General features: G+C 54.2%; 1 protein-coding gene across 8 annotated transcripts in view; it reads left to right on the forward strand.

The window, feature by feature from the left end:
• PLCG1 (phospholipase C gamma 1) overlaps positions 1-22,631 on the forward strand; it is a 96,689-nt gene extending 74,058 nt beyond the window's left edge. For 5 of the 8 annotated variants that reach the window (XM_039498720.1, XM_039498718.1, XM_039498717.1 and 2 more), the window contains 17 exons: positions 812-999; positions 2,114-2,314; positions 2,829-2,948; positions 4,278-4,458; positions 4,912-4,989; positions 7,310-7,413; positions 8,150-8,246; positions 8,468-8,540; positions 9,061-9,218; positions 9,817-9,913; positions 10,943-11,167; positions 12,092-12,240; positions 15,431-15,545; positions 17,412-17,573; positions 18,691-18,779; positions 20,564-20,742; positions 22,021-22,631. In XM_039498720.1, coding sequence (XP_039354654.1) covers positions 812-999; positions 2,114-2,314; positions 2,829-2,948; positions 4,278-4,458; positions 4,912-4,989; positions 7,310-7,413; positions 8,150-8,246; positions 8,468-8,540; positions 9,061-9,218; positions 9,817-9,913; positions 10,943-11,167; positions 12,092-12,240; positions 15,431-15,545; positions 17,412-17,573; positions 18,691-18,779; positions 20,564-20,742; positions 22,021-22,063 — 2,259 coding nt within the window. In that variant the 3' untranslated portion in view covers positions 22,064-22,631. The remainder of the gene's footprint in view (positions 1-811; positions 1,000-2,113; positions 2,315-2,828; positions 2,949-4,277; positions 4,459-4,911; positions 4,990-7,309; positions 7,414-8,149; positions 8,247-8,467; positions 8,541-9,060; positions 9,219-9,816; positions 9,914-10,942; positions 11,168-12,091; positions 12,241-15,430; positions 15,546-17,411; positions 17,574-18,690; positions 18,780-20,563; positions 20,743-22,020) is intronic. The other 3 variants (XM_039498722.1, XM_039498723.1, XM_039498721.1) reach the window with 3 other exon arrangements.
• Positions 22,632-22,878: the final 247 nt, after the last annotated feature.

The raw sequence follows: 22,878 nt of genomic DNA on the forward strand, positions 1-22,878 counted from the left end.
GGACTCAGCGGTTGGTTTTACGAGAGGCACAGTTGCCAGTGCTATCGCCACTTGGTGCACGAGCAGCCGTGGCCTCGGCAGGCATCCACACATGCCGATCTCCTGCTTGGTGCAGCTCGTAGCCTGTGTTCCACGCTGCAGCAGTGCAGGCTACTGTGCCTCAGCTAAAACCCAGCCACGGAGCCCTCCCACGCCGAAACTGCTGCTCTGACGTGGCACTGCCATGTGCTGTGAGCAGCACCAAGCAAGAGATCGGTGTGTGCAGATGCCTGCTTCCGCCTCCCCGCTGTTTAAAAAATCTCAGCAGTGCAGGGGCAACTCAGGGGCTGTGCAAGTTCTGTGAAATTGACTACTTTACCCATGGTGCTGCCATGAATTAAAAAAAAAAAAAAAAAAAGTCCTTGATTTTTTTTCTCAGGACTTGGTCTATGCTACGTGGCCTGATTGTCTGAGAAGCTGATCTGAGCGTTGATTTCAGCAGGAGCTGCAGGTGCTCAGCGCCTCTGAAAATCAGGCTATTACTTTATACCTCTGTGCCTCAGTTTCCCTATCTGTACAATGGGGTTAATGACATTTATACTACCCTGGGGATGGTCTGGGCCCTGGAACATTCTATGCTGAACAGTAATGGAGGTAAATTACTGGAGTCCCAAGGGATTTTATTTTAGTGGGAAGGGGAAGGGAATTCAAACACTCATAGTCCATAGCTGGAGGCCCTCTGCCTCTGAGAACAGCAGGCCCCTTCCACAGTGAGCTCAGCTGAAGTGCTGGTGCTCAGTGAAGTGGGAGATGTATCTCTGCCCCCTGCCAGGTGAGCAACAGCACTGAACTTCATTCTACCGAGAAGTGGTTTCATGGCAAGCTGGGGGCTGGGCGTGATGGGCGCCACATAGCAGAGAGGCTGCTGATGGAGTACTGCATAGAGACGGGCGCCCCTGACGGGTCTTTCCTAGTACGAGAGAGTGAAACCTTCGTAGGAGACTACACCCTCTCTTTCTGGTAAGGATTTGCAACCCCTTTCACGAGCTCTGAAGTAGCCTTAATCCATGAACTCCTCCTTATCAGGACCTCTAAATTCTGTGCCAAGATTCCTGGGTTCAATTCCTCCTCTGCCACTGATGTGCAGTGTAACCTGAAGCAAGTTACTTGACTTTTCAGGGCCTCAGTTTCTCTATCTTGGATACAAAAACGGGAATCCTGAGTAGAACTCGAGGTTATTTTATCTCTGTTTTTGGCACTGGTGCGACTCCTTCTGGAATACTGTGTCCATTCTGGTGTCCACAATTCAAGAAGGATGTTGATAAATTGGAGAGGGTTCAGAGAAGAGCCCCGAGATTCGAAAACATGCCTTATACTGAGCGACTCCAGGAGCTCAATCTGTTTAGCTTAACAAGGAAGGTTAAGAGGGTGACTTGATCAGTCTTGAAGTTCCTACTTGGGGAGCAAGCATTTAATAATGGGCTCTCCAGTCTAGCAGAGGAAGGTCTAACACGATCCAATATCTGGAAATTGAAGCAAGACAAATTCAGACTGGAAATAAGGCGTACGTTTTTAACAGTGAGAGTAACTAACCACTTGAACAATTTACCAAGCGTGGTGGTAGATTCTCCATCACTGTCAATTTTTAAATCAAACTGGATGTTTTTCTAAAAGATCTGCACTGGGAATTATGGCGAGGCAGATCTCTGGCCTGTGCGATACATAAGTTACAATTATGAATAACGTGCCCCAGAAGATGATCCTTCCTAACTCAGGTAGTTAGCCATTGGCTTATGTCTTTAAGCATGTTGGATTTCCTCTCCCATGTGCTGCTGACCTCTCTGGTGTGAGTGTACATTGATTACGCCTTTGTCCTGTTTAATGTAATCCCTGGGCCGACGGGGGCCACGCAGCCTAGATTTCTTTACTCCTGGTGTCCAGTTTAGCTGGGCCATAGCCTTACAGAAATGACCAGCTAGTGATTAGCTTGAGCCAGTCACATGATGGCATCTTGCCCAATCCATTTGCATTAGGGAATGGCTCTCTCCCCACCTGCCCAGAGTCCTCACTCAGGTTGGATCCTGGGGCAGGCAGTCAAGGGCAAGTGTCTTTCTCTCTCCTTGTTCTGACCCAGGCGCAATGGGAAGGTGCAGCATTGCCGCATCCATTCCCGGCAGGACGCCGGCAGCCCCAAGTTCTTCCTGACCGACAACCTGGTGTTCGACAGCCTCTACGACCTCATCACCCATTACCAGCAGGTGCCTCTGAGGTGCAACGAGTTTGAGATGAAGCTGACTGAGCCTGTGCCGCAGACCAACGCCCATGAGAGCAAAGAGTAAGCGTGGGCGGGGCGGTGGGAGGGGAGGGAGTTCCTAACCACGTGGCTGCCCGGTGATCCCCTAGCGCGCTCCCCTCTCCACCTCACTTTGGCCCTGCTGTGCCCCCCCCCGGTGCTGGAGCATGAGGCAATGCTCTGCGTGGTATCCGCAGCCTGCCGTCCTGCCCTTCCGACCCTGAGCCATGTGGCATTTGGGAGGAGAGGGCAGGGACAATGCTTTGTAGGATGCCTCCCCCTTGCCACGATTACCGGCCCGATCTGACCTACATCTGCACTCCTCTCATCCCCGGTCTGTCTCTGCTGAGGGGATGACCCTTAATCACTCCAGATACTGTCCCTTTCTCTGCCTCCTCTCCGTGTCACGTGCTCCCACGTGAGCAGAGAAACCGCCACCAGTGGATTTGGTTACATTGCGTCGTGAGAGGGACCTTGCCCTGGATTGGTTCTGGGGTTTGGCTGGATGTGTCTGGGACAGGAGCACTCGCTCACGTCATGGTGTCTTTACCCAAAGGTGGTACCACGCCAACCTCACCCGGGCCCAGGCTGAGCACATGCTGATGAGGGTGTCGCGGGACGGAGCCTTCCTAGCGCGCAAGAGGAGCGAGCCCAACTCCTATGCGATCTCGTTCCGGTAAGCTCCCGGGCTGGAAAGCATGCATGCGCATCTGTGCGCTCATGCATCTGTCCGTCCGTCTCATGGGGAAGGGTTTGTTTATGCCCTGGCCTTCAGCACTCAGGACTGATACTGCGACTAGGAGGTTGTGTTGCTTTGAATATGGCTTGGGAATCTCCACCATTTGTGCTCTCAAGTGCCTTTGCTGTTCCTCTGCATAGCCCCTGCCTTGCGCCCTTCCCTCGGCGTGTACCCGGGCGTGGGGGAAATCCTTGCCTGCTCATGCTTAGCGCACGATAAACCCCTTTAAATTGCCAGCGAGTTTGCATTAAGGGAGCAGTTTGTCCGGTCATGCCTTATAGTGAGCGACTCCAGGAGCTAAATCTGTTCATTTTAACAAGGAAGGTTAAGGGGTGACTTGATCACAGTCTTGAAGTACCTACTTGGGGAGCAAGCATTTACCGATGGGCTCTCCAGTCTAGCAGAGGAAGGTCTAACACAATCCAGTATCTGGAAGTTGAAGCTAGACAAATTCAGACTGGAAATAAGGCTACTTCCCATTGATTTCAGTGGGAGACAGGTGCCTAGCTGCCTTTTGAGGGTCTGCACCTGAGTGTCCCTGCATTGCTGTGGTGAAGCGCTGTATTTGACAAGGACTGTTGGGGCCCCTGTGTCCCTAATGGCTGTGCTGGTTCAGACAGACAGTTGGGCCACTGGATTCTGCAGCACCAAGCAGGGGAGGCCTAGAGCATGCCTGCTGGCGCAGCGTTTAGACTCGGGTGGCTCACGAAGCTGCCCTGCTCTGGCGTGTTCACCCCAGTTGCCTGCCACTTCGGGAGGGTTCCCCAGCTCTTGTCCCTGTGTTGTCTCATTAACGGGTGCAGCCTTCAGGATCTGTGGGATTGTGCTTTAACTACAGGAGGGCTTTTTTTTTTGTTTTCTTTTAAAAGGCAGTAGTATTTAATCTTTTTTTAAAAGAAGTATTGTGATTCGGCTTCCTTGCAAACTTTAGACACATCCCTGAGTGTGTGTCGCCCTCTTCTGACCTGTGCTGGTGCTGCATGCGCCATCCTAATGCTTCGCTCAGATCTCCCCTAGCTCAGGGTGTTGGGCATCTGGCTCCACAGCGATTCCTGTGTGATCTGGGGTGGTGGCATCTCTTCCCTCAATACTGATGGCCTGGTGCTAGTGTTCTCTGCTCAGCAGTGCTGCTTAGGTAGTCAGGGTGGCCCCAGGCATGGAGGGAAGGTGTCAGGGCTGGGGTCTCATTCTCCCAAGTGGCTGCCTGGGGAGGGGCTTTCTCTGGCTGTTTGCCAAGCAGCGTTTCTGGTCGTCTCGGCCTGGCAGGGCGGAAGGGAAGATCAAGCACTGCCGAGTGCTGCAGGAGGGCCAGACCGTGCTCCTGGGCAACTCCGAGTTCGATAGCCTGGTGGATCTGATCAGCTACTACGAGAAGCACCCGCTCTACCGCAAGATGAAGCTGAGGTACCCCATCAATGAGGAGACGCTGGAGAAGATTGGCACAGCGGTGAGCGCGAGGCAGGCCTGTTAACGGGTTGGGGGAGGAAGGGAGTCAGCCCATCTGGAGCGAGGGCTCGGCTCTGCTGGCCTTGTCTGAAGCCATTTGCTTGCCCCGGCCATTCAGAGGTTGAGCGAGTGTGTGGTACCTGCACAGCCAAGTTAGCAAGAGAACCTGGGATTCCCTCACACACACACCTTGGGTATGCACAGCCTGATGTGCAGCCCGAGCTCTCGTTGGCTTCAGCGAGGTGTCTAGGTGCTCAGCACCGCAGACCCGCTGGCCAGCAGTGGAGGTGACCAGCCCACTAGTTTAGACAGGGTCTGTTTCCTACGCGCCAGAGCCCTTCTGCACCTGTAGCTTATGTGGCCCTTTCCCCCGGTGGCAGCAAGAAAAGCGGCTAGTTCTCCCTGCAGCAAATGCTCGGTTCCAAGCGACAGCATACGTGCTTCTGTTTTGTAGGAGCCAGACTATGGAGCCCTTTATGAAGGACGCCATCCGGGATTCTACGTGGAGGCCAATCCCATGCCAACCTTCAAGGTATTCTCCTGCTGTTTGTCTTTACAGGTCGATTTTAATGGCCCACTCACCCAGCTCTGCCCCTGGGGCTTTCGGGCTACTCCCAGCATCCAGCTCTGCTCTTGGGCTCCCCCTCACCCCCAGTTCTGCCCCCCATCTCCCACCACTGCCATTCTGCTTGCCCTTGGAGCTGTCTCCACCGCCACAGGCCGGACCTTTGCTGAGGGGAAAAGAGGAGTTTCTGGTGGCTGGAGGGCTGGGCTGAGTGAGGACACTTTGGAGGAACCTGTCCCACTGCCCCCCGCCTCCCCCCAAACGCCTGCTACCTAGACAGGAGTCCATGCTGCTGTGCCTGGTTCCTGGCCCCTCTGTTGCTCTCATAGAGAGTTCAGAGGGATGGCGGGAGGGTTTCCTGGCTTCGTCCCAGCCCGTCGCTAGAGTGCGTGTGCGTGCGTGGGTTTGATGCTGTTCTAAGGTCGGGTCTGTTACTGTATCGCCGAGAAAGTCGCCTGAGCGTGGTTCCCTCAGCGTGCGTCCCCGGGGCTCTGTTTATCTATTCTGCAGCCTTCATGCAAAAGTGCAGTGAGATCAAATAGCCCCCGGCGGCAGTGCTGGCTCCAGGGACTGCAGTGCTTTTGGCAGCCCCTGTGTGTCAGAGGGCTGTCTCTGAGATCTCCATGAGGGCACTTCAGTCCCCACCAGTCGAGCTCCCAGCAGAAGGAAGAATCTGCTTTTCTCCTGGTGATCAGAGCAGGGTGCCTGGGTTCAAATGATCAGTTCTGACTCCCCCTGCTGGCAGCTTCTGGAGGGGCGTGATCTCCCACTTGCAGTCCTCTGGAGTTTTTGTGTACTGTAGATTTCACTTCATAACAATCAGGATGTTCATATTAGCAACTTCCAGTTAATGGCAACATTTTTCTGGGAACCTCACTGTTAATGGGGTTTGAATATTGGCAACAGGCCTGCCACGTACTAGCAACTTCGTTTGTTTGTTTTTAAGAAAAGCCCCCGCTGCAGACAGGGACGGAATTGCTGGGATGCGCGTTCCCTGTCTGCAGCCCTTGAAACCTGCCTGCACACAGGGACTGCACAGGAGGTGAGGGGCTGTGGGCAGGGCAGTAGCTGGAAGGGGGCTGCAGCCCAGCAGCCGGGACTGTATGGTCTCTCTGCGCTCTCCAGGCTGCACCTTGCTAGGGGACTGCACACAGGGAAGGAAACGCTGGGACTAGCAGAGCCCCAGCCTTTGGAGAGCTCAGGAAGAGGTACGGTGCAGCCCAACGACCCCCCAGTGCCTCCCAACCCCCTTCCTGCTGCTGTCCTGCCAGCAGGCAGGGCTGCAGCCAGGAAAGGCACCTCCCAGCATTTCCTTCCCTGGCTGCTGCCTCATGCACCTGCCTTCCGCTCATTAGCAACTGCCGGATAATGGCAATCTTTTGCGGGAAACCCAGGGGGGATGCTAGTAAGTGGAATCTCCTGTATTTCTTTTCATGGGGTTCCTAGCAGTAAGATAAAGGAAACAAACCACACTTTGGGTTCCTGTTTTGGTTTTTTCCCCTCCCTAAAATCTGCATGCGCGTTTGTATCATTTGTGTCTCGTCTGCAAAGCACAGTTGCAAAGCCTGAGTGCAGACGTGCATTTTTATGCACGTCGTGGGCCACGGCCTGTCTGGCCGTTTGACCGTGTAAAGGTCCATTTGGACGTGATGTCTCCTGATCTGATTGTGCAGGGAGACTGGGTGCCCAATTGCACACAAGCCATGTACAAAACCACGGTGGCAGTGACCCATATCTGTCATTGCTTGGTCCAATAGCGCCATCAAGCTGGGCGGCACAGCAACATTTCCTTTACTCATCTTTATAGCAGCCAGGCACAGGGATGAGAGAGAAACAAAATGCAACACCAAACCAGGAAGAGACACGCTAGGGAAAATCAGTGGCTCTTGCATTTGTGATGGCTGCCATCTTGGCCAGCACACCAGGGGTAGAACCAGGGTCCTCCAGAGCTAAAAGCTGCTAGAGCTTGAGCTAAGGAGCCCAGGTTCCCTAACAGATGTGTAGCCTCTATAGACAGGCACAGCTAGGTACCAGTGACACACACTCAGCAGTGGGTTGCACGTTGTCCTACGATGGTTGCTAGATCCTGGCTCTTGGTGGACAACCCGAATAGGGGGTGTCCTTAGGCGAGCGAGCCCTGCCTGTGGAGCGCATAGGTTCTGTGTTAGCCTATGATCATACCTGCCATGGCGAGTGGAAGAGGAGCTCTTGACGGAAGGAGGCCTCATGCTAGCCCAGGTGTCAGCTGCTCAGCCTCATGCCTGGCGGCCCTCTGTTGTTTTTGCAGTGTGCCGTCAAGGCCCTGTTCGATTACAAGGCGCAGCGGGAAGACGAGCTAACCTTCATGAAGAACGCCATCATCCAGAACGTGGAGAAGCAGGAAGGAGGCTGGTGAGCGACCCCCGCCCAGCCCATTTCCGGTGTCTGCCCTCTGGATGCCAGAGGATGAGCTTGGTGACCTTGGACCCGTCCTAGCAGACGGGGGTCCCAAAAGCCAGCAGCCCCAGAGGAGAAGCCAGGGGTCTGCCAGCGTCACAGAGACCATTGGGGAGGAGGGGGCCTTGCTGCCCCCCTGTTCTTGTTCTGTAGATGAGCAAAGGATGCTGGTCTTGAGGACTGTCCATCTGGCACCAGCACTCAAACCCTCCCTACTTTGGAGGGGCATGTGGGGCTGGAGAAGTAGTGAGTGAAATTGAGCTGCGGGGCCACAATAAATGTGGTGGTGGAAGGGGGTTGGGAGGGACGGACCCATGAGCCTGGACAAGTGCCTCGCTGTGAAATGGCCGCCTGTCAGTGGGGTAAACTCCACCGCTGCCCGTCAGCTTGTAACGAGCCATTCAAAATACAGTCCACTGGAGCCGTTACGCAGCCGGTGGGGCCGGGACCCTTTTGGAGGGCCGGGGGCGTCCCTCTATGCCTGATGCCAGCAGGGTTCACACAGGAGTGTGTGAGAGGGGACAGGTTCTGCCGACTCTGCTGTGGCCACACCGTGGCTCCAGGAGCTGGGCCCTTCCCGATGTGGAGCCTCCTTAGGGTTGTGTCCTTCTGAGGTCCCAGGAGCTCCGGGGCGGCTCCCTGGGGCCACTGGGGACTGTTCTGACAGTGGCTGCACCTTTGTCTCTCCCAGGTGGAGAGGAGATTATGGGGGCAAAAAACAGCTGTGGTTTCCTTCCAACTACGTGGAGGAACTAGCCAGCCTCGGTGGCCAGGAGCCTGACAGGGAGGTGAGCGTGTTTCCGAGTGCCTGGGAAGGGATGTGGGGGTGGGGTGGGGGGAGTGCCTGCGAGAAAGTGGCTGTGTCTGAGCCATGGGGGAATGCTTCCTCCAGCTGCTGGGACACGTGCCCCATGCTCAGGGTTGGGGTGCTAGCGTGGCTCTGGGGAGCAGGGTGGGCTCGCCGCTGCACGAGTCAGTTCTGACATGCCGACCTGTGATCCGTTCCCAGCAGCAGCTAGACGAGAACAGCCCCCTGGGAGTCCTGCTTGGAGGCACCCTGGATGTGCCGTCCTGCCAGATAGGTAAGCACTGGGGTGGGGGTTCTCATTCGCACCCATGCGCAGGTCTTGCAGGGAGCTCCCTGGCACGAAGGGGCCTGGTTTCCCTCTCCGCCCACAGCAGCTTCAGTGCCTGGAGCCCAATGCCTCCCCTCCTTTCCCGTCCTGCATCCCCTGGGCATCTGGGGTACACGGCTTCTCTGGGGGCTGGGGAAATCTCCCACTTTGAGCCCAGGAACAGTGCTCAGCAATGGACTCAGGGGCGCCATGAGCCTGCTCCCCCAGCTCTGGGCAGTGAGGCCAGGAATCAAGCCCAAGCCGCCTCTAGATCACTGGCCCATTTCCATTCCCACCCTGCCTCGTCTCTGGTCATCATAAACCTGGAGGCCAGCGAATTGGATGCAGCTCAGGGCCTGGCCGTAGGAAATCCACCCGGCACTTGTTCTGTTCCTTCCCCTCCCCTCACTAATGGCAGTCCAGGGCACGGAGGATTTGGCTGCATGAGCGGTTGTGACCTTTCCCTTCCCTCCCTCTCCTGTCACAGCCATCCGCCCCGAGGGGAAGAACAATCGCACCTTCGTCTTCTCCATCAGCAAGGCCTCCATGTCGCGCCCATCCATGGACGTGGCGGCTGACACGCATGAGGACCTGCTGGACTGGGTGAAGAAGATCCGGGAGGCAGCCCAGACTGCCGACGCCAGGGTGAGTCTGGTTAGCCAGCTCGCCCTACAGGCCCCTAGCATCCTTGGGGATGGACGCCAGGCCCTCCCAGAGCTGGCTGCTCAAGCCCAGACGCCTGTCCCCACCGAGCCTTGTAAAGGGAGTTCTGCTCCCAGCCCTTGGGAAGAGGGACAGGCCCTGGTAGAGGCTGGAACAAGCAGCTGAATAAACCAAAGCGCTCCTCACTTGGAGAGAGAGGGGCTTGAGGGGAGGGGCACCCGTAACCTTCCCCCTCCACTCTGTAGATGGCTAGTTCTCTGGTGGGTGGAGGCAGGCCAGGGAGCGCCCTACAGTGTGGGGTGGAGGTAGGATGGAGGCAGCTGGTAGTCATGAATTTTCATAGATTTAAGGACACAAACCCCACTGAAGGTCACTAGGACTTGTGCTCCTAAGTCACGTCAGGGGCTTTTGAAGTCCCCCTCTGCCCCCAAAGTCTTTCAGGGACCATGATGTTTCCTAGTGCAGAGCCCAGCAGCCTCCGGTCACAGTGACTAGTGATCACTCTGCAGCCAAGGTCACTGCTGGGCAAGTGCTGCTGCTAGCGTAGGAGCCTTGGTGACTTGTGTCTGCCTCCTGGCAGCTCTCCGAAGGGAAGATGATGGAGAGGAGGAAGAAGATCGCCCTGGAGCTATCAGAACTTGTCATCTACTGCCGGCCCGTCCCCTTCGATGAAGAGAGTAAGTGCAGGTCCCCTGGTGCCGGTACGCAGCAGACAGGCTGCAGGTGCATTATAACCCCCCAAAATGCCCCCGGCACAACCTGGCCTGACTGTCTGTCAGAGGTGGGCTGAGATGCTGGGTGCAGACCCCATTCGATTTAACCAGCGGTTTGGGGTTTAAGGCCAGATTGGAAATAAGTTGAGGTCAAGCTCCTAAGATTCCAAGCCCCAGGTGGTGGAAATCTCCCACAGCCAGCCGTTCTCGAGAGATTTCAGCCACCGGCCAACAGGATCTGGCCTAGAACAGTGTGTTCGGATCTGGGGATTCACGCCAGGCTGTCAAAGCCGCCCGGGGGATATTGGGACACAGAGCTCCCCTCAGAATTAACGGTGGCTCTGGCAATCTCAGCCGTCTGCCCCCACACCCTGCGCCCACACGCCCTGGGGCAGTGGGTCTCAAACTTTTTTACTGACGACCTCTTTCACATAGCAAGCCTCTGAGTATGACCCCCCCCAATAAATTAACACCCTTTTTAATATATCTAACACCATTATAAATGCTGGAGGCAAGCGGGGTTTGGGGTGGAGGTTGACAGCTCACGACCCTCCATGTAATAACCTCATGACCCCCTGAGGGGTCCGACCCCCAGTTTGAGACCCCCTGCCCTGGGGGATAGCAGGTGGAGGGCTCTGGAGGATGCCCAGAAGCATCTCAGATCTAGATCAGGGTTAGTGGAGGGAAGAGCTCTGTGGCCACAGATTGCCTAAGGGAGGGCCAGGAGAGTGTCTAGAGCAGGGGCTGGAGGAGGGGGCAGTGGTCCAGCTTAGGCAGGGGGCGGGCTTGGATTCGGACAGTCCCCGCCCCCAATCAACTGCAGGGTATTTGCTAGTCACACGCTGAAGAGGCCTGTGCCAGGGAGTCAGCTTGCAGGTGGAAAGGGGAATGCAAACCCTGGTGATCTCTTGGAGGTGGGAGCAGCTCACCCAGCCTTGTCCAGGGGCGATGGAGCTCCTGCGTGATGGATGACTGCTCCGTGTCTCCTGGCAGAGATTGGCACAGAAAGGGCCTGCTACAGGGACATGTCGTCCTTCCCCGAGACCAAGGCGGAGAAGTATGTCAACAAGATCAAAGGCAAGAAGTTCCTGCAGTACAACCGGCTGCAGCTCTCCCGCATCTACCCCAAGGGCCAGCGCCTCGACTCCTCCAACTACGACCCCCTGCCCATGTGGATCTGTGGCAGCCAGCTCGTGGCACTCAACTTCCAGACCCCAGGTGAGAGCTGCCTGCCGGGAGGGGGGCATAGCTTGGGTGCCACACAGAGCTCCCAGTTAAAGGTGCCCTGCCAAACCCCCCTCCCTGAGGAGTCACAGCCTGATCCCTGTGTCGAAGGTCAGTCCCACCCAGCCACTTGCCACTCCCATAAGCGCTTCAGGACACACAGCGTCACTAGCACGCGACACCCCCTGCGATCGCTGACGCCTGAGCAGAAGAGTGGGGTAGGTGAGACTCCGCTTGCAGCCCATCTGGCCCATTCCATTGCAGGCAGAGGGGCTTCATTCCTCCCGGGGGCAGAGAACCTCCCTCTCTAGCACAGCATGCGATCCTGGCCCTCGGTCCCATGCCCCACGTTACTGGGGGGACATTGACGCCCTGCATAGGGAACAGCAACAGAAATGCCGAGGGCTGCAAGGACAGACCGATGGGGAGAGATGGAATGAGCGAGGGCCTGCGTCGCAATGGGTGCATGGGAGGTGGAAGCCTATAGGTATTTAGGGGGTGGCGGGGGATCCTCTAGGGCAGTGGTTCTCAACCTTTTTTCATTTTGCAGGCCCCTAAAAATTTTCAAATGGAGGTGCTGCCCTTTGGAAACCTTAGACATCATCTGTGGACCCCCAGGGGTCTGCGGCCTCCAGGTTAGGAACCACTGCGCTAGGGTGCTACAGGAGGGGATACCCGGCAGGAACGGGATGGAGTTAAACGGGGGAAACTGGACATCGGGGCAGACTGTGTGTGATGTACCACGCCTGGGAAGGGAAGAGGTGGAGGAGCCCCTAGGCTGGGTGACATGCCATCCACTGCCCGGTAGGGACAGAGCCTGTCCCGGTGCCGGGACAATGAACTGTGCACTCCAGTAACTTCTCTGATCGTGACTGCCAGCCCGTGTTGAAGCGATCACTCCCTGCCTGTCTTTCTCAGACAAGCCCATGCAGATGAACCAGGCCCTGTTCATGTCCGGCGGCCAGTGTGGGTACGTGTTGCAGCCGGCCAACATGCGGGACGACCTCTTCGACCCCTTTGACAAGAGCACGGTGCGCGGGCTGGAGCCGCTCTCGATCTCCATCGAGGTTTGTACTGGCCTGCGGCCCTGCCATTACCTGGTTACCTTTCCCCTTCCGAAGGGAATGGCTGTCCCTGCTGCGATCCCCCTGAGTGCCCCACCCCTGTTGTGTGGGGGGAGCAGAGGACATCTGCCAACAGCTCTGTTCCTGGTTTGTCTGAGCCCTTGCTGGGAGGTGAGGGGCCTGGCTAACTGTGTGGGAGAGGCATGTGGAATCAGCCCTTTTAATCCTACCTGGGGACACTGGTAGAGAATTATGTTCCTCCCCTAGGCCTGTCACCCTCTGGCATCTTCTCACTCAGAATATCACGTGCTCTTTATTGGGGAGGCTTTGTCCTGGCCCCGTTAATACCCGCATTTGGGCAACGACTCTTGAGCCAGAACCAAGCCCAGATGCGGTATGCTGCCTTGAGTCTAGTGCCAGGAATCTGCTTGGAAGCATAAGATAGGAGAGGATGAAACACCCCCTGGAACTGCCAGGGAGGAGGAGAGGAGAACAATGACCATCTTCTGCCACCAGCAGGTGGTGCTCTGCCCCTGCAGGACCACATACTCCTAGGACAGCTGCTGTCCAATCACCAGTGTGATTCCGGCTTCAATTATAAGTGTATGTGAGGGAGGGAAAACGCATGCACGCACACACGACTTGCAGCCAAAGTGGTGCTCTCTCAGGTGGTTCATTAAGGTTGATTTAACACACAATGAACCCTTGCTCCAGGCCTGCGAAAATGAACCGATTCCCCCTGATATAAAGACCCGAAGCAAGCTTTTCCCTTCCCCTCAGTTGAAGCCCCCCGGGAGCCTGGGGAAGTAGACTAGCTTCGCAGTGTGACCTGAAGGTTAACAAAGATCAAGGGAGGCACGCAGGGCTCAGCTGATCTCTACTGCCAGGGTACTGCACGGGGTGGGAGAGGCAGCTTCTCAGAGAGCAGGGACTCAAAGAATTTAGGGCTAAATCCCAGCTGCCTTCCAGCGAAGTGTTGCAGTAACACGCCCTAGTGGTTTTAACATCTGGGGTGTAATCCTAGCCCCACTGAAATCAGTCAGTGAGATTTTGCTATTGACTCCATTGGGGCCAGGATTTTACTAGCATAGGCAGCCCTGCTGGAAGTGCAGTGACCTGTCTGCAGCAATACCCCCCATTCCCACATACTGTAGTGCTATCCTTCTGTAGCTCTCAACGCATTTTATGAAGGAGATCGGTACCGTTATCCTCATTGTAGATGGGGAAACTGAAGCACAGAGCGGCGACTGTTAACTCACTGGCCCAGCTACTCCCTGGGGCAAGTCTGAGACCCAGCAGGGATCAGACATGTTGAGGGTAAGAGGTGGTACCAATTCCACTTTCTCAGGCGTTTCATGGTAGTGAGAGGATTCCCCTTGGGGCTGAAGAGAAGCTGGGTCCCGGAGGGTTTGATGACCACAGGAGTTTACCAGGTCTACTGTCCCTCAGAGCCAGTGAGAGATCTATTCACAGGGAAGGTGGGCTCACCTCAGGCATGGCTTCCACGATGGTATCCCTCCCTGCGTGCTGCCTGAGCTGATGATGGTCTATTACAGGGTGAAGGCATCTGACACCGTGTCCTTTGTCCTTAAGGATTTAGCTATAATAATATTACATCATTCCCTAGCAAAGACTCCCTGATGCCATGTGGGGTCTAAAAGGAGTTCCCCTTCCTGGGGGGACAGTTACTGCTGTACGGGCACTGGGGAAAGGTTGCCTTCAATCTGCTGTACCGGTAAGGCAGGATGGCCTCCCCAGTAAGGGGGCCTTGGTCATCCACTCCAAGCTGGTGGTTCTGAATTGGCTAATACGGGATAAAACCAAGCAGTCGAATGAAAAAGGAAGGACGTGTGGGTTCAGTGAATGGGGCTGGGAGGCGGGACACTTGGGTTGTGTCCTTGGCTCTCTGCGTGACTTTAGCCCATGTGCCATATTCTCCCCAGTGTGTGTAACGGGGATATGTCTTCTGGACTGGCAATAGGGCTGATCCTGCTGTTCAGGGATGTTGTATTCAGTAAAGTTCGCTGTGATCCTGAGCGAGATGTGCAAGGGAACAGAGTTGTTCTCGCCCCGCTCCACGTCAATCCATTTATTCCTACCCCCTCCACGTCAGACAGTCCTACTGTGCCCCTCTCCCTGCGGGTTGGAGGCAGGGCAGCACTGGACAGCCAGCCTGGAGCCAAGGCCGCTCCACTGGAGAACCCCCAAGTGTCCCGCAGATTGCTGTCTTTCTGCCCCAATACCAAGCATCCCTAGGAGACTGAATGGCCTATATTGGAGGTCAGGAGAGCACTCAAAATCTTCTCCAAGCACATGGAGCCATATCGGCGGTCCACCGCACTTTTCATCTTGTATCATTGTCAAAGGGAAGGAGGCTCTAACTCCTCCACGACAAACAAGGATTAAGGCATATATTGTCGAAGCTGATAGAGCCTCTGGAGTGAGTCCACCAGACAGCATTAGAGTCCACTCCCCGAGGGGTTCAGCGACCTCTTGGGCAGAAAGGTCTGGTTTTTCACATAAAGAAATCTGGCAGGCAGCTACATGGCCATCAGCGTTCACAAAACGCTACAAGGGTGATGTCCTTTCTTCTTCAGATGCGGCTTCGGGAGCAGGGTACTTCTGAATGTGCATCCCCAGTAGTAATCCAGGCTCAGCACATTGTTTTAATCCTCCCAGCCTAGGGCTGAGAACTACTTAGCACATCCCACAATGCAGCGTGTTGAACAGGGGGGTGAGGGAGAAGAGAGGAAACATTCCTTCTTACTTGTGAATTTTCCTTCTAACACCTTCCCTGTTTGACAATCTGGCCCACCTGGAGAAGGATTCACTTCGAGAATTCAAGTTGATGCTTCTGTTCTCTGTTTTCCCACATTAGCATGGAACATGCGTGTTTGCATAAGGGAATATTGGTCTCTTCCCTAGGGCTCTGTTACAGGTTCCCATGGTAGGTGACATAGTGGTATATGCAGTTAATAATGTTCAGCTTTGGAAGCTGTCATTCTGGGGTTCTGCAGAGGGTGGTCCTGCCTCTGGGCTGGCTGTCAATCTTCGTTCTGCTTCCAGCTTGCAGTGGGAGGGGGAGCACCCTGCAGTACAGATTGTCAGACAGGGTGAGTGTTAGAAAATTCACAGGTCAGAAGGCAATTTTCCATTCTCATCATTACCACAAATGCTTTCTTCCTTTTTCTAGATCCTTGGGGCACGACATCTTCCCAAAAACGGGAGGGGGATCGTTTGCCCGTTTGTGGAGGTCGAGGTGTCTGGAGCGGAGTACGACAATGCCAAACAGAAGACGGAGATCGTGGGTGAGTACCGGGGTTGGCTCTCCCAATGGAGCCATGGGCGAAAAAAATCTCGGGTGCAGTTTGTGCCAGCGAAAAGGGAGCCCCTGGTAGAATGTGCTTTGCCCTGTTTGTAAACGGTTTCCCTTCCCATTGATCCTGGTGTGTGATCTGACACTTGGCCATGCATCTTCACTAGGGGAAAATAGTGTGTTAGCGAACATGGGGGAAATTCCTCAGGAAGACCCAGCACTTTGTAGTTTTAACAGGAGTTAGGCTAGGCTTCTCCACAGTCTGTACATAGACCCGCCACTCTTCACCAGGATCTTGTCTCATGTTAGCTGCCTCTGCCTCCCCCCCGCCCACACGCACTTTATTGCGGCTCTCACCCTTGAGCCTGCAAGCATGGGGCCAGCGAGAGGCTTGGGAAGCCTCGTGCTCATGCTAAACATTAGTCCTGAATGTACTGTGGGCGCCGTTTGATGTGGTGAGCAGCGCTGCACACCCTGCAAATAGCTCAAAGCTTCACTGAGCCAAGCAGGGGCTTTGTTCCGGTACTGCATGGTGTGAGCTCAGTGCTAATGGGGGACATGTCAATGTGAAAAGCACATTTCCACCTGCAGACACCACAGTTCCTCTAGAGACCAAGACTGTAAATGAAAGAAGCTAGCAACACCCTCCCCCCCCCCCCCCCACACACAATTTCTCTGTTGTTTCAGTGTGTTTCCTCTGGGTATTTGACAGCACCTCGGGGACAGTCATCTTCATGGTTTTCCCCTCTATAGACAGCTGGGGTGAAATTCACCGCTACTCGCTTTCCCCTCTGGCTAAAAAGATCTGAAGAAACCTCCATCAGAGGAGCAGAAATCCTTATCTGTGTTCCCTTTGAAGGGATATCTTTTAATTCTAGTACTTGCTATTTAAAGGGGGGGGAGGGCACTGTCAGAAAATGAAGATTTTTTTTTTTTTAAAGGGGCCAACATTAAAGAATTCCAGTTGACATTGTCCCTTCAAAGAGTGTAACCATGCCACATTGCAGGCGCTTGTTCTCCTGAGGGAAGAGTTACGAGAATTCTTCCTCGCCTCAAAGCATGCTGGGCTGCTCGGAGACACTCTGAATGATTTGCCATTTGTAGCTAATGTAGAACTGAGGGTTGAATGGCAAGTTTGTTGGACTCAGTCTCACTCCAAAGCACAGTGACAGGGTTTTGAACTTCCTGCCATACCATCGAAGGATGTGTGAAGGAATGTTGGTTTAACCGTTATGGCAGGGGAGTGGGTGTCCACTGTCCTGGATTCACTCCCTGTTGTGCCATGGACTTGAGGCATGAAATGGGGCAAGTCACTTGAGCTGTCTGTGCCTCAGTTTCCCTCTCTGAGGTTTATAACGCTGAGCTGCATGACTGAGCAGATTGATTAATGAATACTCATAAATAGCTTTGAGAACCTCTCTTCTGCTGCTGGCTACTTTCTTTTGAGGCTGCTCTACAAGCAAAGGTGACTCTGGTTGTTATTTCTTATGTTTTGATTTCATGTCCTGAATATACAGGTAGGAGCTAACTGCAAGGCCAGCTAGAAAGGAAAGCTGTATTGTCGTGGTACCTAGAAGACTCAGTTCTGAGCAAGGACTCTGTTGCACTAGGTGCTGTACAAATAGAGAGCTCAAAGCCCAGAGCTCCTGGACAATTGTTGTTAGATCTGTAGGTGCCAAAGGAAACAAGATTTCTGGAAGGGAACAGTTTCCAGCGTTCACTCCAGACACTAAATGAGCCAGACTTCAAGTAAATTTTTCTGAGAAATCAAATGGGGAGAAGCTGTGGGGAAGCTCCATACTGCAGCAAAGGGAATGTTGGGGCTGGTGTTTGATGGTTTGATTGTTCTTTTAAATAGCGGACAATGGCCTGAACCCCCTCTGGTCCCAGAAGACCTTCAATTTCCAGGTCAGCAACCCCGACTTCGCCTTCCTGCGCTTCGTGGTATATGAGGAGGACATGTTCAGTGATGAGAATTTCTTGGCGCAGGCCACGTTCCCAGTGAAAGGGCTGAAGACAGGTAAAGCTGCACGCGCTTGTGTGTCCTTCCCGCTGTCACGCAGACTTTGTGGCGGGAGGACCTGTCTCGGGGTGGGTCGGCAGCATGGCAGAACACAGGGCTCACATCCCGTCTGATCTGCCCCTCTGTCCCTAAGTCCCCTAGTCACCATCTGGGGATGGCGTAGGCCAGCAGTCTTTGCTCCAGGTCCATCAACTCATCCGCTTCCTGGGTTGCATCCAAACCCTCCTACATAGGAAACCACTAGGATTCTGTGCAAGTGGGATGCAACCAACAGAGGGAGCTTTGCTCTCCTAGCCTCCTAACTGCATATTGTGTGGAGGGCTCTGCTGGTGCCCTGCTCCCTTTAGGGATGTAACAGTTATTTGGTTTCTGGGTTCAGGAGGGCACTGGGGGAAGGGTGAGGCCCTGCATCCCTTCAATTTACTTCTGTGGCCTGGGTGCAACAAGCACCCATCATTGCCTTGGGTCATGCTCACAGGGCTTGAAATGGGGAAGAGCTTTTCGAGTGGTAGGCAGCTTTTTAATCCGGCAGGAAAATGCCTAATGAGATCCACTGGCTGGAAGCTGAAGTTAGGCACGTTCAGACTAGAAATAAGGTGGCCATTTAACAGAGGTATTTACCCGTTGGAACCATGTAACTGGGGACACGGCAGACTCTGCATCCCTTGCAATCTTTAAATCTAGACGGGGGTGCCTTTCTACAAGGGATGCTGTAACTCAGACAACAATTATGGGCTTGATGCAGGAAATAGTGGGTGAGGGCCTCTGGTCTGTGCTGTGCAGGTCCCACTAGAAGGTCAGACAGTCCCTTCTGGCCCTAAAATTGATGAATTTCACCTCCTATGCCGAGGGGCCAGCATGAAGCCTCTACACCACTCAAGCTTCATTGACAGTCTCAACCTAAGGATTAAGTGGGCACAGACGTAGGGCCGGCTCCTCTGCACAGGGGTGCATTAGAAATGCCCCATCTGCTTTGTGCTGATTAGAGCAAGCAGGAGTGCGCACGGTAGGGGGTGGCCATGTGCATGAAGCTCCGCTTGTGCTGTGCATGGCCCCCGCTAGCCAGCCCTCCCCCGGGTTTCTCTCAGTAACGGTTGTGCTCTCTTTGTATCAGGGTACAGAGCTGTGCCGTTGAAGAACAACTACAGCGAGAACCTGGAGTTGGCCTCCCTGCTTGTTAAAATAGAGATCTTCCCTGGCAAGGTAAGGCTGGTCCACTTGAATGTCGTCCTTCTCTGCAACACAGGAGAGCAGATACACTGATGGGCTTAGAAACCAAGGGCTGGCTGGTCCAGAGGGCTTTGAGCTGCCCTGATGACTAAGGGTAAATCTGCAGTGCAGTGAGAGATGTGACTGCAGCACGAGGAGATGTACCTGAGCTGGCTTTGATCTAGCTAGCTCCGATAGCAGCAGCAAAACCGCAGCAGCACAGATGTACAAGGCCACCCTGCACCCTTGTTATGTACTCAAGCAGCTAGCCACCTCGTCACTGCTCTTGTCACTTGGGCTAGCTAGATCAAAGCTAGCTCAGCAGGTTTGTCTGCCCATGCTGCACTCACACCTCTGACTGCAGTGTACACACACTCTAAGTGAGACTGTAATTCATTGTTTCCTCACCACCTTACTAATTTTACTTCACAACCTGAGCTTCCCATCTCATCAGATCGCCCATCTAAGCCAGGGTAAGTCTAGTCTGTGCTTGGAGGAGAGATCTCTGTTGAACAGCTTGGCACTCCAGGAAGCGGGGTGGCACTGCCCGCTGTGAGGCAGCACTGACCCGCCCTCCGTGCTGGAGATGCTATCTCCTGGGTGGCTCTTAAAGATGAGGTCCCAACCTCTTGGCGATTGTTAAAGAGCCCACTGTTTTCTCTGCCACGCCTGCTGCACAGCGGCACAAGTGGGATTTTGAATGGCCTCCTCCATTCTAAAGACTCCAGAGGTGTCATTCGTTAGCCCAGAACATCCCCCTAGTCTCTCACAACAAAGCAGCTTGGTTCTTCCAAGCTGGTCCCTGTGAGAAACCCACCACACAGCTGGGAATAACTGGCAGCCCCTGCTCAGGAGACAAGCATGGCACATTGTGGGCCCCTCTGGGGCATTGCCTGAGCTGGGTTTATCCCAGTGGGGTGAGGCAGGGATGAGCAGAGCTCTGGGGATGAAGCTTGAACAGGGCCGGCGCTTCCATTAGGCGACCCTAGGCGGTCACCATGGGCTCCAGGATTTGGGGGCTGGCATTTTGTGCGCTCCCCCACGGGGCGCACAGGAGCTTCCGGTTCCGCTCCTGTCACGCCGCCGAAGAAGGACCTTCTGCCAACGTGCCGCAGAAAACAGCGGCAGGCAATTGAGCAGCTCAGTGACTGCCGCTGTCGCCTGGGGCATTTCGGCAGAGGGTCGTCCTTTGGCGGCACGATGGGAGTGGAACTGGAAGCTCCCGTGGGGAGCGCACAAAATGCCGACCCCCGAATTCTGCCTAGGGCGCCAGAAACTCTGGCACCGCTCCTGAGCTCGAACACACCTGCCTGTGCTGCACTTGGTTTTCATTGGATCCTCACTCTAAACCTCCCGTCTGAGCAGGTATAGTTCTAGCTTCCAGGCCCAGGAGATGTTGGTTTCTAAACTTACTCCCTCTGGGGGAGAGGAGAGGGAGAGAGGCTGATATCTGATCTCAGTCGGGCTGGTTCATGTAGTTCTGTCATGAACAAGTTTTGCCTGAAGGGTTGGTAATTCCCTTTCTAGCAGAAGGTCTTTTAAAAAACAAAATCTTGCCCTAAAGCCAATGTTTGTCTGTTAAAATTGGGGCAGATGTCTAAAGAGCATCAGCACACAATTGCATGCTCATTGACATCTGACTTGTTCACACCATCTTTGTGTTTGCACAACTACACAGACAGTTCTGGTTCCTTGCAGCACTGTTACCCTGGTAGAGAATGTGCATGCAGTCCCAGTGCAGTGCTTTAAAAATCACTTCCCCTTGTTTCTGATTCAAGCAGGAAAATGGAGAAATTAGCCTCTTCGGTGCCTCAGCCCTCCGAGAACGGACAGGAGACCCTTCAAGTCAGCTCCTGACAAACCGAGCCCGGGAAGGGTCTTTTGACGCCCGCTACCAACAGCCATTTGAGGATTTCCGGGAGCAGCTAGCAGACCATTTTGACAGCCGAGAGCGAAGGTAACGCGGTGGAGTTTTGGAAAGGGACTTGTTCTCTCTACCTTGAGCTCCTATAACGCAAACCAAGCATGGCCTTGGATCCAAGCTACCCTTGATTTTAATCAGTGCAGCTTCTATTGCCTAGTCATCAGTTTTCCTTATCGTCTCCCTGTGATGCTGTCTGAGTGTAAGCTCTCTGATCTCGACAAACCATGGAGACAGTTACCAGGAGTCCAGTGTGATGCAGTGAGGGGTTTGGTTTAGTGGCAGAGCTAAGGCAGGGGACATCCTACCATTCATGGAGAGGCACTCGAACATGTTGTCATAATGTAGGCCCTGTGTCAGGGCTGTTGCAGCACACTCCCCACCTGCCCAGTGTGCAATGCAACTTCTCCTGGTGCGTCAGGTACCTGCAAAGAGCCTGTATTTCATATTGAAGGGCAGATGAGCGAGGTTTATCTGCAGAGTCCTGGCCTGCAAGACAGGTGTGTATCTCACAGGTTACCATTCACGCTGTGGGGCAGGAAGGAAGTCCTCACCCTATTTAACACTAAGCGAGGAGGAACTGGGGCTCTCAGGGCAGGCTATGCTCCAGCTGCCAGGCTCCTGACTGGGAGCTGAGAACCTGAAAGCTCTGAGAGCCCTGGCTTAACCTGAGTCTCTGAGGACTCCTTTCCGTAAAGCTGGGAGCCTGGAATTCCTGGGACTGGCATACATACAGGGTTTGGGGAAGCCCAGCCATGCAGACTGCCCTGGGGCTGAGGACATCAGAGCTTCCAGACTCCTGGCTCGGCCTGCCCCGCTCAGGAGTCACACAGCCCATGGAGCCTCCTGGGCCAGGAGTTTGGAAGCCAAGGTTCTTGGCCAGTCCACATTATGGGGCTGCACCAGAGCAACGGACCCTGGCAGCCCCAGCAGCAGCTCCATGAAAGGGACATTGAGTGACTAGCAGCCATGAAACTGACAAGAACATCAGTTTCATGTTTCATTTGGGAACCAGAAGGTTTTGGTGTTTCCGAAACAACATTTTCTGTTTGCTAAGAAACATCAGCAGAATGGGTTTCATTCAGTCGCACAGCCCACATTTCAAACCTGAAATGTGTCTCAAACCCCAAACCACAAGTTTCAGCCAGCGCTATCTAGCAGTTCTGAGACGGACATGGATAGGGCTTAGCGGCCCAGCGCTGGAGCCGGGGGACCTTGCAATGACTGGGATTATAAGTAGTGCACAATTGCTTGTTAAGGTCTCTGCAGCAGAATTCATCTCAAGCCCCTCCCCTTTCCTCTCTTCCCCTGCAGGGTACTGCGAAGGACCAGGGTGAACGGGGACAACCGGGTCTAGCCCACCTTCGCCTGCTGAAAAGCACCTCTAGTGCTTGTGATTATCACGGAACGCTGTGAACTGGTTTCTATGGAAACGTCACTGCTTTGGCCTACTTTCAGGCAGCTTTTCCAGTTTCTCTGCTGGTGTGTGAGTGGAGAAATTAAAAAAAACTCACCACCCAACCACCTTCTACTACCAAGCCCATAATGAAGTGTATTAATGTGCATAGCCTGTCAGCTATTAAAGCTGGAGACAAAACTGTGTCTATAATCAAACAAACTCCCTTTGAGCCTATATCCTGAGAAATCTAGATCCCGGCCCTGCTCAGAAGCTGGTAGGGAAGCTTTTTACAGCATTAACTCGATGTAAATGTTTCCCACTCCCTTGAGTGACCTGCCTCTTCTCCCTCCTTTTACATGCCCCCATAGGGAGGTGCTTTCCTAAGAACCAGGCAGGACGCACCTCAGCCCTATTGTTGTTGTATCAAAGTACCTGTATAGCCTCTGCCTCTGGGCCCAGTAGTGAAACTCAAAGTTTACAAGGCCCCTCTAGCTTTAAGTTACAATAAAAAAAAAGTCAGTGTTAAGTGTGTAACGTCTCCGCTTTCTCGAGGTTTGCCCTAGCTGCCGAGTTCATGCTCCACTGCAGAAGAGCACCTTGTGGGCTAGTGGCCACTCTTCAGTGCCTTTCAAGCCAGCAGCTAGCTGTGGTTTTTGCGTGCAGCCTCTTTTACACCTTCAGGCGGACCTGGAGCTCGCTCGCTCTCCCTGCCTTCATGTTGCCTTGTGAACAGTTCAGGCAGCGGGTCTGAAGGACTGTGGGTTGTCGCTCTC

The sequence above is a fragment of the Mauremys reevesii genome, linkage group 13 (genome assembly GCF_016161935.1).
Source record: "Mauremys reevesii isolate NIE-2019 linkage group 13, ASM1616193v1, whole genome shotgun sequence".
In the NCBI taxonomy this organism is placed as follows: domain Eukaryota; kingdom Metazoa; phylum Chordata; order Testudines; family Geoemydidae; genus Mauremys; species Mauremys reevesii.